Below are 16,966 nucleotides of genomic sequence, written 5' to 3'. Positions count from 1 at the left end.
CTCTCTCTATTCATCATTATTTTTCACAAAAAGGATCCCACTGCCACGGTCCCTCTCGGTGCTCAGGATGCCTGTGCACCCACAGGTGAGGACACATGACCCTGTGACAGAGCAGCCCATCCAGCTGCTTCCCAAATCCCAGAGGTGCAGGGGCTGCTCCTGCTTGGTAGGGTCACACTGGAATTCTTCCACTGCTCCTCAGGAAAGCCTCTATTGATTCTTACAGCTTCAAGCTAGCAACAAAAAAATTAAAATTTTTAGGCCTAGCAACAGACCTAGCCCCACGAGCATCTTTCTGCCTCTGTGATGCACAGCAAGGGGTTAAGAGCATTGTGAGCAAACACAGGTGTACATCACACTGACTCACTGACAGAACCCCTGTTTTTAACCCAAATTCTGCATAAGGCATCTTAAAGGTTCAGTGGCAAGTTTATTCCAAAGAAGCATTAAGGCACTGATTTTTAAATGGCCATAATGAGTTACTTCTAACCAAAATTTCCACTTTTCATGTATGTCACAGAAATCGTTGTGCAAATATACTACAATTTCCAGTACTATCTCCAGCTGGGGATGCTCACATTGTATTTAAATTTCCAGGTAACTACTAGATGGCACAAAAAGCACAGAACACAGTCCTAACTGCAGCCTTACGCAGTGAAAAATGCCACAGAGAAAAGTTGCAAAATCTGCCAGCTGATTTCTCTGCCTGAAAACGTACCTCCATCAGAAATAACTTTTGCCATGAAAACCACCAGGAAGCTCAGAAGTTAAAAAGGCAGGTGTGTTTTCATACGACGTTAAATATACAGAAGAAATATAATAAATACAGTTGATTGCAAAACACCTCATGAAAAAGAGATATGTTGCAAAATAACAGATCTAAACACAAAACAGAAAACACAAAACAGATTTGCCAGGCAAGATAAAAATGGAGAGTATTTAACTTCATAATTGTTATTTTTAAACTCAAACCAAACAAAGTATGTTCTGATAACAGCACATCATCACGTCGACTTCCAATTACCCAAAGGGGGAAGCAGTCATTTAATATTTAGCAAATCCACAGAAACAACTTATGGGAAGGATCCCGGCTTTTTCCGCAGGGATCTGACGACAGCTCCCCAGCAGACTGACTCCCTTTCACTTTCCGCAATTCAACACGCGCAAACCTCCGATTTTCAAACCGGACACACCCGCAGCGCCAACTCCGCGCTCCCCAAGTTCATCCCAGCGCATCGCCCCGTCCCTGCGCGGTCCCACCGGGCTGGAACCATCACAACCGACCCGGGACGCGCGGGGGCATCTCCTCGACGTTCCCGGCGCTCCTGGCCCGGCAAACTCCCGGTGCTCCCCCCGCACAAAGAGCCGCATCCCCCGAGCAGCCCCGCACCGCGGGGGGAGCGGGCAGGATGCGGCCGCTTACCGTCGCTTCCCTGCCCACCCCCGGCGCTCCCCGGCAATCCCCGGCGCTGCGCTGCGCGCTGGCGCAGCCGGGGGCGCGGTATAAAAATAATTATTAAAATTTAAAAAAAAATAAAATAAAAATAAAAATCAAGCGATGGGGGCACGGCACGGGAAGGGGGGGGCGGTCCGCGCAGGCATCCATCCATCCATCCGTACACTCCTCGATCGATCCATCCATCCATCCATCCCTGCACCCACCTTGCATCCCGCCGGCTCCGCACCGGGATCCGCCGCCGCCGCCGCCGCCGCCGCACACACGGGGCAGGCGGGCGGACCAATGGGGGCGGGGAGCGCCCCGCCCGCAGCCAATGGCGGCCGCCCGTCACCGCCCCCCGGCCAATGGCGGCGCGGCTCGTGACGCGGCGGCGGGGGCGGGGAGCGCCGGCTCGGCCCGCTCCGCGACCGCCCCCTCCTAATTCCTTTCCTCCCTTTTTCCTCCCTTCTTCCTCTGGTTTTTCCTCCCACTCCCCCTTTTTTTACCCACCCTTTTCCTTTTATTTTTCCCGTTCTTACTTTTGTTCTTTTTTCTTTTTTTTTCCCTTCCTTTTTTTCTTTGCCCTTCCCCCCCACCTCCCGCCCCTTCTTATTTCCCTCAATCCTTCTTATTTTGGACAGGGCCTTTTCCCAGATTTTTTTATGTAGCCGCCCCCACCAACACATATTAATTATACAGACCAAAAACTTGGGGAGCCCCCCAGGGAACTTACTCTGCTCCATGTGAAAGGATGCCCCTTCCTAAATCAAGACCCAGAAGCACCAGAGAGTACCCAAGACCTATGAAACGCATTTTAGAGAATCCAGAAAGATGACGGGATGTAAACCACTAAAAGTCTACTCCAGCCAAAATCTGAGCTCAGAACAGTGCCTGCTCAGCCACTGGTTTCGACAACCCGACTCGCAAGCTCGGTGCGTGACTTGAACGAGCTCCCAGGGTGCAGAACCAGCCTTTAAAAATACCAAAAACGAAACCAGCAGATGTTTTCAACCACACGACTCCACTCCAACACACAAAGCTTTACGCTGTATCACTGCCGAGGAGTTATCAGCAAAGTAAACTTCCTTATTAGGTCAAACAGTTTGGGATAGAAATACCTGCTTTACTTAAATATATATAAATATATAAAAATATATATCTCTGTATGGAACACGTAGTCTTTTTTTTAATTCAAATTCATTAACATTCATTCTTAAAAATAAACTTCTCAATCAGCAAAACTCATGACTGCTGTATATTACAGCAGAGAACTATCAACTGTAAAAGAGGGGACAAAAAACTCAAGAATTTGCTTTTGTTTTTCCAGTCTAGTGACCCTGCTAATTCCTAAGTTTAGAGTGAACTAAAATAGTGACAAAGCCTGTGCCTCCTATTTCTGATGTCATGCTCCTTCTGACCTCACCCCCAGCATTTCAAATCACTAAATTGTATTTGCTCAAAACTCTTCCCTGAACAGGCCACACTATGAATTTGTTCACAGTGTTTGGCTCATACAGGGTAACACACACCACAAAGTGATAAACCAGATATCAACCCAAGTCTTGATACTAATTTACAGGAAAAAGCTTTTCTTTTGCAGATCAAGAAAGGTTTATTTCTAAGGTGCCCCAAGAGCCAAGAACACTGTGGTGCTACGAACTGCTGACAGGCAACCAATAACTGTGACAAATTATACATTCATGGCATCTGCAACAATCGATAAACTGACTCACCAAATTAATAAAATATAGATCACAGAGCATACATTTTTATTAAAGAATAATTTCATGATAACCAAGTAATGTGGATGCTTCCAAGCATAAGATTAAATTACATGCTGAGCAAATCTGGCATTTTGTGATAAACTGCGAAAATAGTCTTTGCAACAGCAACTGAGGAAGAACATTGCTGACATAGTCTATAAACATGTTTTATAAAGCATAACCGAAAATAACAAAAAAAAAAAAAAGAAAAAGAAAAAAACCCCGCAGTGAAGTGGTGGCTAAAGAATTCACTACCATATTCGTAATAATTACCTTCTAGACTTCTCCTTGCTTTGGAATTTATTCCTTCAAAGATGATGCTGATTTTGGCATTAAAAGTAATAAAAGCAGAATACCTACATAGGAAAATATTTACACCAAATTAATTAATTAACTAGTCAGACTTCAGCAGTCATTACTGGAGTACACAAAGATTTCTCGTACCTTTAGGATGCTGGAATACGTACTTAAATACACAAAGCAAGTGTCTCACCTGGAAGACTGACTCTCTTATCAAAATTTTGTGCCTGCTGAATAACTTTGAGTATTAAGTACTTGCTTGAACTTAGGATCACAATGAATCCCACTGAACTTGAAGGTCTGAGGCTTTACACATGGTAAAGTGTTTTCCCGCATGGATATTTTCCACTACTGAGAAATGCAGCGAGAAGAGTTTTTCCAACCTCCTGTAAAGGTGTTGGAGAAGCCCTTCCTTCCTCAGGGAGGAAGATGGAGCATCTCTTACTGCAAAGGCTTTACTGCTGGGAAGAACACACTTAGGCACGTCCTCAGTCTCCACTGTCCGTGTTACGTTATTTCCACACAGCTTTGAATCACGTCCTAAACGAAGAACTTAAAATACTGAGATCCTGTTTATTAAAGTTTACAATTATTAGTTCCTGAAACTCCACAGTACTCTGTTTCTGCAGGCTAATTGTGCCATACCAACTGCTTTAGACGGCTGTCCTAAAATTAGTTTTAATCCTCTATAATGCCAGATACGTGGTGCTTTCAGCGAGTCTTCACACGATTGATGCCTTGCCAAATCTTCCAAATATTTCTTTTCTAGAAAAACATCCAGCATTTCCTGGAAGCATACTTTCATACCTGCAGTGAGTATTTTCCATCCATAATGTTTAGTCACTTCCTCGGCTTCCATGGATTTCCTAGCTAAACAAATGATATGTGGCGTTTCCCATCCTTCTTTCTAGCTAATAAATAATGGAATCTTAATTCTGAACTGCTGTCATGAAACAAAAATCAAATAGAGTCTAAGTGATATAAAGCAATATTTGTTTATACTAGATCCATTATTAATTTAATTCCTTTCTTAAATAAACGACATTTAATAATACATTAAACACATAAACAGGAACATATTCGAAGTTATAATTCCATCAGTTCTTCTCATGACATCCATCTTCTCAAAGGCCATATCCACATTTCAATCTAATAATTTATAGAACATTGTTAAGTTAATAAACAGACACAGTTCCTTAAAAGGCTTACTACTCTAGATAAGCTGCTGCCTTCCCTAACTATGGCAACCCAGATCAGTTAAAATTAAAAAATCTGTTTTCTGGCATATTATTAGCAACTGGAAATTTATTATAACACGCTATTTTCCTTCTGAATGAATACATTTTGGAAAACATACCCACAATATCCCCACTCACAAATCACCATTTATTTAAATATTTTACAAGTGTTCTGCACAGTGATCACTTCATTTACTAAGAAAATACCCACATTGCTATGAGTCTTTTCAGTCCCAAAAACATGCCTACAGACAGCAGCAATGCATATTTTAGAGAAGCAGCAAACAGGACCAGCTTCAGAATCACACCCACCACCCTCCACATGAGGTGAGAGCGTTTTCTCTTGCCATAAATTACCACTCCCTCCTATCAGCAATTATTTAACTTTCAGAAATAGCTGCAACAAGATAAATTATGAGCTATAATTACGCAAATTTATCCCGGATATTAAGACTGCATATATGCATACCCAGTCTACTCTAAAATGTATCTGCATGCATAACGTTAAGTATTATAATCAAATACACCAGGGTGTCTTTATCTTACTGCCCACATGACAGCATTCCTATCCTAAACATCTGTAAGCCATTCCAGTGGTCAAAAATGCCCACCACTGCTTTTTTATCTGGTACCATTCACTTGATCCTGGTAAATTTTCTTCTACTGTACCTTCCTCCTTCCCAGTCAGGAGTGCAGGGACCTAAGTTCACAGGAGTCTGAAGGAGCACCAGCCAGGCTTTCCAGGGAAAGAATAAACATGTACATATATCACTGAGTGTAGCACGGAAGCTGCATCAGGTCAGAGGTCCATACTCTGAAAAAATCTGAAAGCTGGAAGTTTTTGAAATACTGTACATAGCTGGCTTGATTTTGCCTGCTGTTTCATACAGGACATTGGGCTAGAGGGCACCTTATGGTTTGACCCAGTTCAATAATCATTTCATGAAGTACTTTGAGACTAAGTTGCCTCATTCTTCTCTTGGAAACTGGAATTATTGAACATCTTAAGTTAAAGCAAGCAGCTCCCACTTTTTTGGAGTTCTTGGCAGACCACTTTTTCTCCAAAGAACCAACATTTCTGCTAAATCCTCATCATGCTGTGAAGTGCTGCCTCTCAGAGAGCTGCATTTGTCCAGCTTGTGCATCCAATTATCATGGAATCATATAATGGTTTGTGTTAGAAGGGACCTTAAAGATCATCCAGTTCCACCCCCGGCCATGGGCAGGGACACCTTCCCCTAGAGCAGGTTGCTCCAAGCCCTTTCCAACCTGGCTTGAACACTTCAGGGGTGGGACAGCCACAGTTTCTCTGGGCAACCTCTTCCAGTGTCTCACCACTCTCACAGTCAATAATTTCATCCTAATACCCAATCTAAACCTGCCCTTTGTCAGTCTGAAGCCATTCCCCCTTGTCCTGTCACTCCATGCCCATGGAAGAAGTCCCTCTCCAGCTCTCTTGTAGCCCCTTTAGGTACTGGAACGTTCTGGAAAGTCTCCCTGGAACCTGCTCTTCTCCAGGTTGAACAACCCCATAGCAGAGGGGCTCCAGACCTCGGGCTTGCTCCAACAGATCCAAGAACTTCTTATTTTGGGGCCCCAGAGCTGGACTCTGTGCTCCAGGTGGGGTCTTACGAGAGTAGAGGGACACAGATACTCATCTTAGACATGGGATAAGACCACAGATCTTTAGCAGAAGTGGTGCTTCAAGGGCTTAACTCCCACAGCTCTTCAGAGCCTCTGGTTTTACTTACAGGGCTTTACATTCAGCCATTTCCACACCAGCACCTGCTGGAGAGGGGAGGAAGGTTACATGGGCACCAAACACCATGGGCAGGTTTGGGGTGGGGACCAGGCAGTCTCTGTGTTCTCAGTGACCTGAACACTTTTTGTACTCACTTACTAAAATGGCAATTATGCAGCATTTATTATGCAGCAAACATTAGACAACAATGAACTCAGATTTTTTTTTATTGTTGTTTTTAAACATTTGTTGCTATTCTTTGCACTCTTATAGGGCCTAAAAATCACAAAAAGATGGGAACTCAATACAGTTGTCTTTTTCCACACTTGTTTTCAAGGGTGATAGAATAAGTTGCTCCACTGAAAAGCCTTGATACTTTCTGATTTAAAGCACAAGAACAAATGCTATTTTTAAAGTCAAAATGTGTTATAATGATAGGGTTGGGGGTGGGGGTTTTTTTGTTTTGTTTTTGGTGGTTTTTTGGTGGGTTTTTTTTTTGGAAGAGTAAAAATCTTTTTTTTTTTTTTACTTATAGGGAAAATTCTGAATGCACATTCACATCATTTTGCAAAACTGTCAACACCAGATACACGCTTCCTTTTCTGAATTATCTCTCTGTGTTGCAACCCGCATCTAAATTTGAAAATATTTTGGTAAACATAGCTGATGTTTCATGGGTGCAATTTTGAGACCATAAGGAATTTAAGAAAACAGTTGATACTGCACTAAAATCTAAAATTGGCTTTTAAGAATCTATCAGCTTTCTCAAATCAGCAACTAAGATCCAGAAACGAGTATCTGTACCTCATCTACTTTTTCCTAAATTTTTCTCCCTGGAGTTTCGGTTTGGAAATTTTGAGCTCCTTTTGAAGGATATTTGTACATTCTATTGTGGTGACGTATTTAATACATTACTTAAATACGTTCTTCTCTTAATATTACAATTACCTTGATATGTAGGCTAAATGTGTATCACAACATCTATCACAATAGGCTTTTACTCCCAAAGCAGATTGTCTTGAGTAGTTGAGAACATCCAGACTTTGCTCCAAAAAAGAAAATAGTTTGAATAAAGCATTAAGAGTGCTAATGGCATAACACATTTCTTAGAAGCAGAGGTCTGAGAAGGATTTCCCTTGGGATGTTATAGGAGCTATGCAAAATAATTCCTTTCATGAACTTAAATTTCCCTATTAAGAAAACCCCTTCATTTTTTCTTGCCACCACTCTCCTTGGAAAGCTGTGGTGGACTTTGGGTGCTCTGCCCATCAGGAATCCTCTTCACCCTCAATTCATTCAGCAGTTGTTGGTACTGTTTTTTTGATTCTGCAGTCACCGGTTTTCAGTTCTCTTCCTCTTGCTGCATACAGTATCTGAGGATGAATATCCTCCTCACGTCTCCCTCTGAGATGATAGCCTCTTCACCTCACTCATTAAGCTGCTCAGAAATGATGAACTCACACTGATAGAGCAGAAAATTCTGTTCACTTGTTTTTATGCATATCACAGGGATTGCTAAAGCACATCCCATGATCATCCAAGTACTATTTATCTATAATGAGAATCTTGTTGCAAGTTCCTATTTTACAAAACTCTGCTATTACTCACTTAGAAGACACAATCTTTGATTCTATATTTTGAATTTGATTCTGCTTCTACTAGCCCAGTTTCCGACGCAATCTCCATTATTTCGGAACAATATCCCGATTCCCTGTTATATTTAAGACACCTTCCAATTTTTTCATTAGCACAGCCCCCACTGATGCCAGGTGATCCACATGAAGCCAGCCAAGCTCAGTACTCCACTGGTAACCCTTCCTGCCCACCACACCTTTTCAAAAAAATATTTCTTCTTGAGTAACACCTTGGCAGTGAATTTCTGCATGAAGGAATAGTTCTTCTTCAGCTGAGTTTTCCAGCAGCAGCCACTCTGCTTGCATCCTCATTTCATTCAGCATCAGGCCACGAGCTGAGATACACAGAATGAAATTGTGCCTACGGTTGCTTACCCAAGGACGGCGTCTGGACTCTGCAATACCATTATTCAGCAGATGGTCGTGAGTAACAAGTTCTGGCTCAAGATCTTGAACAGGGTTGGGAGGAATCGGCCTCTGCGGTTGGAGTCACGCTCAAGCTTTGTGGATGCTTTAGTCCAACACCAAGGTCCTGCTGACCTTCAAGAGGCCAGCAAAACCCAGACCTCAGCTTGTTTCTTCAATTCTGGTAGCTCATAAGGTAGAAGCCTATAATTCTTAGTAGCAGTAAATACTAATTTTTATGAGTCTTGAATTAATTCACAATAAGCTCCGTAGTATTCTACGAAATACAAAAGTGCTAAGGGCTGAGCTGAGGCTTTTTTTTTTTTTTGAACAGGAGATAATGTCTGGATTTCAAAGCACTGTGGTGGTTTAGAAATGAAGAGGGAAGACTCCTCTGGAGAGGTGAAAGAAGCTGCCCTGCATAGCTTCCACACCACATGGCTGCCTTTGGCACACCGGAGCCTTCAGAACCTCTGAAAGAAATGGTTCTGCCAAAAAAACTACTGCTACTTAAGCAGGTTTAACCATTTTTAGAAGCACTGCCAATACCAAGGCGTCAAACCAGAGTCTTTGCCTGTACCTGTCTCCCTATCCCCAGAACGATCAAACAGTATTGTTAAATCACACAATATCTTTCAAGCTGGAGGCACTGAACCCACTGCCTCTCCCAGGGAGATGATCCTTGGCTTGGGCAGGCCAGCACGGATACGGACCGCTCACCAAAAGGGTGGGATTGCTGCAGAGGTGTCAGGTAGCTGTAGGATCTCTCTCTTTCTCTCTGCTGAATGAGGTGTGTTCAACGAAATGCTGCATTTTAATTACGTAATTACACATAACTCAACGGCCCAGCTCTCGGGTTTTGCAGACACAACCCTTCTTCCTGGCACAACCTACCTCAGCAGTTAAATTCTGAAGCCGTGTGCAGGGCAAGAAGCTTTCTTAAACCCTTCCAAGAACATCAATAAGGCAGTCCCAGTTATGAACTTCAGTCACTTTGTGCTCATTAAATCACAGCTGTTTCCCCTTGATGCAGTGTTAGATCAGACATCACTAAACCTGCCTCCATGTGTGTACACAAACACACTTTCCCCTTTGTTCTGCAAAACAAACTCGTAACAGAAAAGCGCTTATATTAAAACTAACTGGAATTAATTGTCAATTAACAGTTAATAATAGTCTTAAGATAACATTTCAGATCTCTCATAATCCCATAATAAATTGACTGCAGAGTTGACATTGTTTAGGTTTCAGCTATTGTTCTGACTCTGAAAGAAACTACCAGTTGATTTAAAAACCTGAATTATCTCAAGCCTGAACACCTCCACTGAAAATGCTCCTGAGCTTTGCTACCTGCTCTCAAGGAGGCCAACACACCTCAGTTCACTTGCCCACCTCCTCATGGCAGCTCTGCATGAGGAAGGGTTTGGGGTTTTTCATATGTATTTGTTAATTACCTCTTCTTTAACAAAAGCAGATGGACTTTTTTCCTACTTCTCTATCCCTTCATAAGCTTTTTGGATCACAGATAGCACAGAATGTATTTAGCCTTTCTGAAACGATAATACTGCTCAGTTTGGATGATGTAAACCTATTTTTCAACAAAAGGAATATGTTTGTTTTCAAAGCTGTCTGAAATACAGACAACAACCCACTGGTATAAAACTAGGTAAAATACATAACAGTTAACATAATTCACTGCATTTTGCATTCACATTCTTGCTAGAGTAAGACTTCTTTGTGCAGCCCATGTTGCAACATGAGTAAGAAGAGAGCCGTTTTGATGGTTAAACCAGAAACAACAGCTTAACATTTATTTTTAAGATTGTCTGTTCCTATGTACCTTTTTGGAAGAGTTTAATAGCCCTTCAGAAGCTCTAAAAATGGCTCTGCCAAAAAAATAAATAGGTTTAACCATTTCTAGAAGCACTGGTAATACTAAGGCTTCAAACCAGCGTTTGCCTGTATGTGAAGACAAGACCTCTGTCCATAATTGTACAAAAAGCAGCAACTAATGAAGACTGAACTCTACAATACTGTGACACATCTCAGTTCAGACACATTTCAATTCTGTGCTAAAATGTATTGAATACCACATAATTGAAAAATAAAACTGTAAATCCAGCTGTAAATCCCTGCTCCTGCCACACATCTCTCCTCAACCACCTGAATGAGTCTACAACTGAGAGATGACAGAGAACAGCTTCCATTGTGCCCTAAAGACTTACATGGGATTTTCAACACTTAGATTATTTGAACAAGGTCACTTTTTTTTGTAATCACAGTAAAAAAAAAAATCTCCATAAAGTTTAAAAAAGAAAAAAACTGAGAGTAATTTAACAAGGTAGCAAAGATCACCCAGCAGTCCTTGGCATGGACAGCACTTAAGGACAGGTGAAAAGCAACAGCCAGTCAAGGAGAAACTAGTTTCATCTTGTTTGAAGTAGAAATTCCCTACAGGAATTAAGCAAACATCCTCATCCTTTCAATAACCCAAACAACTGAAGCCAAAGCAACAAAGCAAACAAATATGCTCAGCAGTATTTTGTCATTTTGTAGCATCTCATATTTGGGGCACCCAGAATTTTCTGGGTAACACCAGGAATAATTACTTCCTATTTTGCACCACCGAATAAGCTAGAAGGAATATGAGAGGGTCCACATCCCTTGACTCAGTCTCCAAATATAGAAACTTCATGGGGTGTACAGAACTAAATGCCCTGCACAGACATTTAAACAGCCATTTAATCATATTAAGTGTTGAACATGTCAGAATAAGAAAGCAGGAGTCATTGAAAAAAATTACATTTAGCAATAAGACATGCCCAAAATTAAAAAGGTGAAGAATTGTTTAACAACAAGAAGTAGGATGGTGATGCAAGAATAAAAATTAATCATCACTGAAGTTACTGCATTTTTTGGGTGGAAAATCTTTGCAGACCACCACACAGTACCAAGACCTTCCCAGACTAACATCCACAGGGCTTTGATGAGTACCTTATCCCTTCTCTTATATCCAACACTAATATACTTCCTACTATAAATACTTCAAATGTCTGTAAAAAGTAACAGTACTGATGTGAGTGATTATAGCGTAGTATTAATACATAAAAACTGATTTTTATTTTTCTTATGAAATATTATGAGCATCGTGCCTAAATAATTTCTGAATCGTGTCTAGAAATACAGGACTTAAGTCTTTTTAAAAGAAAAAAGGTGTAATGAGAAAAGAAAAAAATTGTCATATCACAGTATTCCAGACATATCATTTGATTATATAATAAGAGATAAATCAAAATCAAGAGATATCAAAATTGTCAGAAGCTAAGCTATCCCCCTCATTTTCCTCTAACTAGTTTTAACCAAGTGCTCATTTTAAAATTCAGTTATTCCCTTTGCTGAGTGCACTATATTTTGAATCTGACACTTCCCTCACCCTCTCCAAGAGTAAAACCCATTGCCAGCAGGGTAAACTTGCTCTCTATAAGTGACTATATCTAAAAAGACTGAACATTCCTTCTGGTCCACTGGGCTTTTGGGGTGAGGAAGAGTAAAATATCTTAAATTTACAGCATCAGTAAACAGAAGAAAGTGAGATCTATATTAAATGGCTCAGTAGAGCATGTAACATTCTACAGAAATGGGATTTCACAAGGATACAGAGGAGTAGATTTTCTATATTTGAAAAGCCAACCCAAAGAGATGGGGAAGCAACAAAAAGACATAGCATGAGGCAACAGGGATGCTACCAAAAAGATCTGAGGTTTAATTCTGACTGTCAACAGAATAAAATGAAGAAACTTACTGATTTTAAAAAAAAAATAAAATTACTCATTTACCTAACATTTTCTGGTCTTCCTAAAGCTGAGGAGTAGAAACATTACCTATTACTTACACATAATCCTCCTGCTGAATTAGAAAAGTAAAAGTAAATAGAAATTGCATTAAATTAGTTATTGCTATTTTGGTTTCTCCTATTTCCTGGTCATTGAAGCCTGGACAGGAGCAACAATATGTGTCTGTGAGGAACCTCACACCTCAGACACAATGGGAGATGAGGGAGAGATGTCCCAAATTCTTTAAGGTTTCTGACACTGAGGAAAACCAGAAGCCTGAGTTATTGAGGGCTGAGAAGTCCTGCATGTGCTGAAAACATTTCTTCCCCCCTCTGTTTTCTTACATTTCTACACTTCTATTGATTTACTCTGGATTTGAACAGATACATTTTTTTTCATATTAGTCAACCAACCAGTATCAAAATATATAACTGAAAGTGTTGTATATGAGTGCAAAATCCACTGTTGAGTAGAACTGACAGGAAGAACTAAAAGGGTTCATTTGCTCTTGGATTACGTGATTCGCTGCAGTTGAATCTTGACTGTTTTCTTCACTGTTTTCAGTAGAAACACATAATTTACATCAGTGAAACAGTGAAAGCATTGAACAGGAAGGATGAAGAGTTGACATCAATTTTTTTTCTCCAGACTATTCAAAGAGACCATTTTGGTTTTCCAGGGAACAGTCAATGTGGCTGGTGGGTCTATGGTGGGTCAGAGAGGTTGCATCAGCCATGGGGGAATACAGAATGACCAGGAACAGCACCAAAATCGATATAACCTGCCACATATAATGGAAAAATCTGAAAGGTTTTGAATTTTTGACATCCTACAGGTGGGATAGAGAGTAGCGTCTCCTTAAAGAAGAGATTTGAAGAAGGTGGTGAAGAAGAAACTGCTGTAAGGAAAATGAATGTACTGTCCAGTCCTGGGTAGAACCACAGTGCATTATCCTACAGAACACAGCATCTCACAGAGTCAGAAATCTGGCCTCATCCAAAGAAGTCAAGCACCCATTAATCTCTACATTTAAAAATATTTTTAAGCTTTTATTTATCCTAGTTGATAGGATTTAAAAAACCCAAACAAATAACTTAGTGTACTAATATACAGAAACTAGTCTAAGAACTGAGCTACACAACAGGCTGAATGAATTGTTATCAAAATAAAATCTTGCTCATAGTACTGGATAAACACACATCCCCATCTCTGTCCTCCAAAAAATTGACACTGTCCCCTGTCCCTCTCTGATAAGACAGGACACACAGCACAGACCCCAAACTACCCAGGACTTTGCATCTCACCCCACACAGGCAACCACCTCAGCTGGAAGTATTTTACAGATTTATCAACTGATAAAAGTTTGATCATCTAGAGCTCAGAAAACTTGTTACAGTTTTCTTGCACACACTGAGTATCTACCAGGCCTACAGGATTTCCATGTCATGGCAGATTTCAGGTTATTTAAAACGTTAATTGGTAATTCGTGGAAATATGTTTTGCTGAAAACAATAGACATGCAGTTTTGTCTTCAAATTATATTTTTTTCCCTTAGTTTGTTATATATTACATAATTGTTATATTGCTCACACAACAGTGGATTTGCTGCTTCTGGAAAAACATGTAACTGCATCTCCTTTCAGTTCATGACAGTACACTGAGATACACCACCATCTCATCTGGGGCCAGGAAAAAAAAACACCCTACTACCAGTTTTTAATGTAAAGGTTAAGATGCATTTGCTCTCAAGCTCATTCTATTAAACTTTTTTTCCCTGATTAATGCTTAACTGGCAATAATTTTGCACTTTTTTAGTGATATTTATTGCACATTACAAGCATCGTGCTGAGAAGCACATATGTAATAAGGTTTATTTCTATTTTCATGCTATTCCTTGCCAAAAAAGCACGGTGAAACCCATCTGTTGTATTTCCTGGCTGAGGTTAGACAAGAAAAGGAGACTCTACACAGTACTCTATCACTGCAAACAATATTGATTAAAGCAGAGTTTGAAGATGGAATCCAAAGTGCTTACTCAGAGCAGGCATTCTGCCTCATTGATACACCCAGATGAAAATATATATAAAATATAATGTACATGCAGAAGAAATAATGTCCAGGAGATCTGCAGTTCTGGAATCAGGTAGATCCCTGAGATAAAAACCTAAGTAGAGGCTGAATCTTCAGGGAATTGTTTCTGTACCTTTGTCCACATGTACCTTCAAATATGCAATTTTTTTGTCCAAATGTTTTCTGATTTGTGCCAGTTTTATAAAAAAAGTATTTACCTGAAAAACTGAGGAATACCTGGGAGACCTTTTTTTGTACCTTGTATAAATGATGCAAGTTCTTTAATGGGGTACATGCACACTGCATTGGTTTTTTTACTTTCTCAAGGAAAACAGATACTATCCTCTTTGCAGATGGCAGGCCTACACAATGTTTCAACTGTATTCACTTCCTCATTCAAGACACAAGAAATGTTCTTCCTTTTATCTGTCAAGTAAATTCATGCAGCACATAATTCAATGCTAATTTAGTGTGTGAAGGAGCATAAGTAATCAGGATGTTGGTAAAAATCAGTTGAGATGATGCAAGTGGATTCTGATACACAGAGGAAGAAAGGCCACCAAAATATCAGATGTAAATGGAAACAAAAATATCTGATACACGACTTATTTTAAAGGGAACAGGGGCAGGCAGACACCCAAGACTGGCTGTATGTTGACTACAGGGGGAAAGCATTTCAGAATTGGAAACATTTTAGTATTTAGGAAGGCAAGGGTATAAAAACCATAACAGAAACATGCAATTGCACACCACAAAGAAGAGACAGAGCTCCAAGTGAAAATTAAGGTACAAAATAATTGTAGGCTCCACCATAACAACATAAAAGAGTTTAAATAAAAATATAAAGCAATTCAACCTCTTAATGCCAAATTTTGAAAAGTTCTTCGCAGCATGGATACACATATCAATATGACTGCAAAACCTAGGTACAGGCATAAACACACAACATATTTTTCCCTTGTCCCCCTTTGAAAAGTAAGCACACCCACTGCTTTTAAGGAGTGCTGCTTTCAGAGTTCCAGAAAGTATAGTCCTCAATATTCAAACTACAGCACAGTCGAGAGCCTAAGATGCTCTCTGGCTCCTTAATGAACTCCAGTGCAGGAAGGAGTTACCTTCATTGTGAAGATACAGAAACACAGCCAAGAGGGCAGCTTTCAAAAATAACTGCTCTCCCATATGAACTTCAGATTCAAAGAAGTTGATCTGAGCCCCTCTTAGGCTCAGATCCTTCCTACCACCTAAAGAACCTAAAGGAGGTACCTTATTCAAGGTCAAGTTGCTTGACATTTGACTGGAAGTGACAGAAACTTCCAGATCAGGTCATCTCAAGTAAAATCCTAGTCACTTTATAGGCTTTCTTCTTCCACTCATTAGCACCACTGGCTCAACTGTGACTCATCACATCACTGCTAAACTCAGGGACAATACTCTGAATTCAAACCAGAAATAAAATGTTCATAGAGCAAATCTCCACAGAATTTGTTAAACCTTCTTGTGTGGATCAGAGTTAAAAGGTACTTTGTCCATGGGTGCTAAACTGGTGTCTCCTCACTGAACCTGCCAGCAGGGTGATCAACCACTACCAAAGGTAGTGAAAATAGTAACACGTTTGAATAAGATAGGTATCAAACAGCATCTTGGCAAACCCCAAAATTTTGAGTTAGTATTGTATTTCAGTGACTTGAGATATTACATTACCATATAACAGAAAGCTACCCTTTAGCTTTTAAGGACGAGGTTCCTTAAAGTAGGAATGTTTGTTTTGATTTCTTTGACTCTTAAGTTCGACAGAAAGTTTCCTGTTATCACCTAGATGTTTGAGGTAAGGCCAAAGCAAGCATCTTCACATCTCTCCACAGCCCTATTACTTCTTGGACTGACATTAAAGGCTCAATCAGAAATGCCAAAGTTTACCGGATATTTCTCCATTCTTCCCTTGACTTTATCAGTGCAGTAGAAAGATGTTGTTTTTCAAGAAAACCACAAGTCAACACAATACTGCATTGCACAGCCTACAGACTCATTGTGCAGGTTTTACACGTTTAGGGATGTAAAGAATGCTTGGCACAGAGACTGAGTTGTAATTGAGACCATCTCTGGGACTGATAAACTGTTCTAGAAATGACACATCAACCCCTTTTTTTTCGTAGATGCCTCCTAGTTAATATTTGCACCACTGCCCTTATTTTAGGGTATGATCCTCAGTTCAAAGTAATTTACAGGTAATTACATTTTTAATTCTTTTTCCAGAGATAAATCTCATCCTAATGAAACCATACCTGTCTTATCTAGTACCAAATCTCTGGCTGTTTAGGAAGATCACTCTATGAAGTACTGGATGTAGTCCAAACCTGAGAAATTACTTGTATGTACAAACTCTCAAATGTGTTGGAAATCTTGGAGAAGTGTAGTAAAGTGGTTCTGGTTACAGTACTACTAAAGCAATAAAATCAACAGAGTATTTTTAATATTTGTTTAGTAATAGCACTTGACAAATATAGAGCACTGTAACAGTAAACTAAAATCCACTTACATTTTTAT

The 16,966-nt window shown here is 40.1% G+C and overlaps 1 protein-coding gene across 5 annotated transcripts in view; it reads right to left on the bottom strand.

Moving 5' to 3' along the window:
- The window catches only part of CTBP1 (C-terminal binding protein 1), a 237,817-nt gene that overhangs the window by 147,520 nt on the left and 73,331 nt on the right, over positions 1-16,966 (bottom strand). The window contains exon 1 of one of the 5 annotated variants that reach the window (XM_051798604.1): positions 1,663-1,726. The exons of the other annotated variants lie outside the window; for them this stretch is intronic. Coding sequence (XP_051654564.1) covers positions 1,663-1,669 — 7 coding nt within the window. The 5' untranslated portion in view covers positions 1,670-1,726. Of the gene's footprint in view, positions 1-1,662; positions 1,727-16,966 lie in introns of those variants that run through there. 5 annotated transcript variants of the gene reach the window in all.

The sequence above is a fragment of the Manacus candei genome, unplaced genomic scaffold, assembly GCF_025592945.1.
Source record: "Manacus candei isolate 608988 ecotype Guabito, Panama unplaced genomic scaffold, ASM2559294v1 h1tg000048l, whole genome shotgun sequence".
NCBI lineage: Eukaryota > Metazoa > Chordata > Aves > Passeriformes > Pipridae > Manacus > Manacus candei.
The sequence above is the reverse complement of the archived record's forward strand: the minus strand, read 5'-3'. Positions and strand labels throughout refer to the sequence as shown.